The 5214-nt window shown below is 45.3% G+C and overlaps 1 protein-coding gene across 1 annotated transcript in view; it reads left to right on the top strand.

Moving 5' to 3' along the window:
- LOC108243969 (polycomb group RING finger protein 3) overlaps nt 1-4989 on the top strand; it is a 42235-nt gene extending 37246 nt beyond the window's left edge. Inside the window, exon 10 of the mRNA XM_017429759.3 lies at nt 456-4989. Within this exon, the coding sequence (XP_017285248.1) occupies nt 456-503 (48 nt within the window). The 3' untranslated portion in view covers nt 504-4989. The remainder of the gene's footprint in view (nt 1-455) is intronic.
- The last annotated feature ends 225 nt before the right edge of the window (nt 4990-5214 follow it).

The following is a 5214-nucleotide window of genomic DNA, read 5'->3' on the forward strand; positions in this document are numbered from 1 at the left end:
ATGGAACATAAACGCATCGACAAACACTTTGTGTCTGCAAAACATGTGAGGAGAGCTGCAGACCAGGGACAATCCAGAAATGCTCATGAATGTCAGTTTAGAAGCTATCAAAGTTCTCAAATAAAGCACCTTTTGAGAATGTCAATGTTTGTTAGGAATTATCTTACAAAACTAGGAAGGATTTTTGGTTTAGATATTAAAAGTTATGGTTTTTATTGATTTTAGTAAAAAAAAAAAAAATTGCAACTTTTAGGAAAATGCCCCGCGAAATCAGGCATTTTAGCCGCAACAATCACAAAAACTGCCCACGAAATCCTGGAGGGACTGGTTAGGGCCTGAATTTGACTTTACCAAGATGGCGGAGCCTCTGGGTTCCACGAGGATAAATGACAAATGAATAAAGTATAAACTGCCACCAGCTCTTCCTGAAGGTTTGTTTTTGTTGTGCGTTGCAGAAATCGCCCCTCCTGCTCCATTACAGACCCAAGATGGACCTGCTGTAGCTCCGACGGACGCCGCGGTCGTTTCCGTCGGCTCAAAGCTCGCAGACTGTGCCGAAATGTAACGTTCGTTCCAATTCTCTTCTTTTTTTTTTTTTTTAGTTTTGTTTTTAATTTATGCAAAGACGATCAACCAACACCAAGCAAACAGCCAGCGAGTCATCGTCCAACGGGAATCAAACCGGCGGCACAGAAACTGCATCGCGACCGAAACGACCATTTCTTTTTGTCTGCTACATCCTACATATGTGAACAAAAACCGAAAAATTGAAAAAAAAAAAATGGAGAGAAAGCATATATTTATACTTTTGTACAGAAGAGACTGAATTAAGACACTACTGGTGCTCTGTTTACACAAACAAGATGTCGGGAGTCATCCGAACACGTTTTTCAGCTTCATCCTCCTCTGACGGCGGCGGCAGCGGGACAAGAGGAATGTCTTTTTATAGAAATATACGTTTAAAAACAAAACAAAGGTCTTTTCACCCTCGACATGTCCCCGGAGCACAGAAAGTTTATGGAAAAGTTATATAACAAAAAACATCGATTTTAAGCTGTTGTCTCTGATTTCTTTCATTTCTTTTTGTTGGATTCCTGACCGTCGGTTGTTAATAGGCTCTTCTGTGTCGTAATTTATGTTCTATATACCGATATTGTACATAAAATGTCAAAAGAGAGAGATTGAAGAGAGACTTTAGACTGTTAAAAAGAAGAGAGGATCCCTGAAGTGCTATCTATACGCCACAAAATCAGAATATATTAAAGCATCTTTATGTTGTCTGAGGAAGACACAAAACAGCTCGATCACGTCCTCACTGAGGGATCTAAATACGAGACGTTAGAGGGACAGTCCGGCGTCGGACCAGTCCGGACTGTCCCTTTAACGGCGGCACCAAGACCAAACTGTCCTCCAGCTCCCGATGGCACCGAGGGGTTAAAAATCAGCAACCTTCGCTCTTATGTGTCCATCGAATTCAATTCAGACTGTCCTTAATGTCCCCCATGTCCCCTCGCTCTTTTTAACGAAACGACCAGAAGCTGTCCCCGCAGTGTCCTCTGTTGGGGACGCAGGACACGGGTCGACACTTGTCTCCCGGTTTTCGTTGTTTTGTCTTTTCGGACCGGATCTGGGTCGTTTGGTGCTTCTTCCTGTCGGTTTCTGGTCTTTTTTCTTACCTGAGACTCGACAAACCGACGTTCTGTCAGACAAGAAGACGTGTTGGACACGTCCCGACCCGTCTGAGCAGCTCTTCTTACCTCGCCGGCTCGTTTTCATCTGTAACTCTGTGATTTCGGCGGCGAATCGGCCGGCGGCGCTCCTGTTCGTCCTGAGACCCCGAACGTCTCGGGACGAATTCGTTATTATTAATCTGCGATGTAGAGAAACTCCGACCTGTGACCTGACATCATCCTCAGGTCCGAACAAAACCAGCAGAAGCAGAACTCCCAGAACTTTGGACCATGATCCATAAAAGACGAGGACTTTAAGACAAAAGACAAACGACTTCCTGTTTGGTTTCAGATTTAAGGCTGAAAATCCTCAAAGTTTCTTTTGGGATCAGAGATTTAAATATTTTCTTCTTTTTCCGTCTCGGTCTGATGAGCTTCATGTTGGATTACGTTGCAAATTATCATGTTTTTGTCCACATTTAAGACACTTGTCTGAAAGGCATCAGGAGGAGCCTGCAGTTCCACCTTTAATGGAACCAGATCGAATCCGTCCTCACGTTTAGGTGTCGTCACCTCCTGGTTTTCTGCTGAACTTTGGGGCTTTTTTCTCTTCACTGTACATCAGCTTTTTCTTCGGGTGTTAAAGCTGTAAAAACCCGACATGGTGCTGCTGTGGTCACAACTACGAACAGTGAAAACTCTCGGCGACTCTCTTGGTGCTGTTTTCAGACAGCACAAACAATATTTCATTTGACGAAATGAAGCAAAAAACGGACGTCTTAGGTTGACGCGTCAGTGGTGAACGGATCCGTCCACGAAGCCCTCGTCTGGTTAAAGGATTGTTGAAACCGTTTGATTTTTGTGGAAAAGTCAGAACTCATCTCTGGTGCTTTCGACGGTGCTAATCATTCCCTCGTCTCAGAGTTCTCACAGACAGATTCGGTCCTCTCCCCTCCGGTTCCCTTCCCCGTCAGATAAAGGTGCTCCTCCCCCCTCACCTCCACACACCTGTTTGTTTTTCCTATCGACTCGTTGGTTTTAGCCGCTTCCTCCGACCAGAGAACCGAGGGAACTCTGAAGAAGTTCCAGTCTGATGGAACGGGGTGTGCTCAGATCGGAATCACACTCGGTACTCGGACAGACCCTCAGCTCCTGGGAGCTCTGAGGTCGGCTGCGTCTTCAGGGTCGACGTTAAGATGCCAGCAGCGAGGCCGCTTCGTCCTCACGGAGCGGCTGGACGTCTGTTTGTGTCGTTTCGGGCGGATTGGAGCCGATCCGAAACTCAGAACCGCCTCTTTAAAGAAGTAGTTCGGCCGTATTGACATTAGTTTTTGTGTAAAAGTTCTAATCGCTGCCGGCTGCGTGACGACCTTCAGGAAAGAGTCATACGAACGGCTAGTCCAGATGCAGCTAAAACCAAAATGAATCTCCAGGAGTCTCTTCGGTTCAATCAAATTTAAACAGTTTACGTGGAGTTCGAGGGTTCAGTTGGCTTTCGGACCAGTTTTAGGTCTTCAGTGGCGTCCCGTTCCCAGAATGGACCGTTTCCGTCCTGAAACCGGTCCAGTCCTCAGACTTTCCCAAACAAATAAATCTGCATTAATCCAAATAAATCAAATGATGGGATCCAGTTTGGTCTCATCAGAATGGATTTAGGTGATTTCCTGTTTGGCGTTTTTGTGTTTTTCTGCCACCGGTGGAGCCTCCATGGCTGATCGAGGCGTCAGAACGAGACGTCTTTGGACGGTCTCCTCGGTCTGATCAACCCGGGGTCGCATTTCCTCCTGCGTCCACGTCCTGGCAGGTTGGCTCCTCCCACCTTTAAATAAAAACGTCAGCTGTGCTCAGAGGAGCGTGACGCTGCTCATCGATGAGCTCCTCATCGAGCTGTGAGGACGTCCCTCATCATGGCGTCGTCTCATCGGTATCTGCCTGCGATGGTCCGCCATGTTGGACGAGCTCGTTTGGCCCACGCTGTGTAACCATGACGACTCTTAATCAAATCACCGGAATTTGTTTCTTCTTCGTGTCTTTTGAATACGAGTCATCGCCACTGGAAGATATCACTTTTAATCCAATCTGATCCTTTTTGTCCGTATTTATAGAAATATTTCTATATAATGCCAGTGAGGGTCAATCTGCAGAGACGGTAGAGAAGTCCACAACATTTAGGCACTTATAGACTTCAGAGGAGCGCCGTCGTCGTTATTTTAAGCAGAAACATCAGAAATCGAAGTGGACGGGTTGTTTCTGGCCTGCAGGTTTTAAACTCGCGTCAGCTTGAATAACTGTTCAGACCAGCGGTTCGCTCCGTCAGAGTTAATCTGAGGTTGTTTCTGCAGCAGGTAAGACGCTTATTTCTGACTTTTACACAGAAAGCCGGGAGGCAGATCCGTCCGTTCTGTCTGCAGAATCATTCCTGGAAACTTTCAGACGTTTCTTTGCTCATCTGGAAGGCTGACGGGGAGAAACGCTCCGAGCTCCTCTGAGCTGAGTCACCTGTGCAGGAGCAGCAGGTGCTGCAGGTGCAGCAGCAGGCGCTGCAGGTGGAGCAGGCGCTGCAGGTGCAGCAGCAGGCGCTGCAGGTGGAACAGGTGCAGTTTCTTTAAGCTCCTGGTTTAATTATCAGTAAAACGCCCCAGCAGAGGTCAGCAGAGGTCAGCAGAGGTCACTCCAGTTTTGTTCTTATTTACGCCGTTTAAGCAACTCGTTTTTGACTAAAAGTTGCTAAAAGTTTGTATTTTTCCTGTTTTAAAATCTGCCAGCCTCTTTCTTTTTAATCTAAGTGTTCGATGCTCTGTCTGTGTTCAACAAACATGTTGCTTTTTTTTATTTTGAAGTCAAATGTTTCTAAAAATGCGAAACTGAAACCACAGAAATCTGATAATGTTATTGATTTTGCGACGTGCAATATACTTCTCTCAGATGGTTCCAGGTTTTCTTGTACAACATTTTGTCTCGTTTAGTTTCTTTTTTCTTTTCGCAGCCACTTCCTCAGGTCACTAAATGCCTTCTGGTCCCGACTACGACCAGGAAATCTCAGAACATACACTAACGCACCCAGCTGGATTTTCTTTCCCTCCCGTCTGTTTTGACCCTTCAGGTGAAGGCCGGCACTCCTTCAGTGTCCTTCTCCTTGCCTCCTTTTGTATTGTTGTTATTTATTGCACATTTATTGAACTGGTTTCCATTGAAAAAGGTTTTTAATTCAGTGAGTTTTGGGGGGTGAGGAACGGGGCTGGAATTTCTTACGTACAAAAGTACAGAAGCTTTTGTCAAATTTAAATGTGTATTTCATCAATAAATGCCTTTAAAAGTTCTGAATTTTAACGTAATTATTGTTCAGAGCAGCTGTCGGGATGAGTCTCAGCTACTACCACGCTTCAAGCTTGGATTGTAGACACTCCTTCATTTAGCTGTGGCGGCCATCTTGAATCAGGATGCTCAAACATTCATTAAAGTCTGCCGACTGGTTCATGAGGTATTTAACTAAAAGACAAACAAACATAATGAAACACAGTCAAAGGTTTTTTTATTTATATTT

The sequence above is a fragment of the Kryptolebias marmoratus genome, linkage group LG9 (genome assembly GCF_001649575.2).
Source record: "Kryptolebias marmoratus isolate JLee-2015 linkage group LG9, ASM164957v2, whole genome shotgun sequence".
NCBI classification, from domain to species: domain Eukaryota; kingdom Metazoa; phylum Chordata; class Actinopteri; order Cyprinodontiformes; family Rivulidae; genus Kryptolebias; species Kryptolebias marmoratus.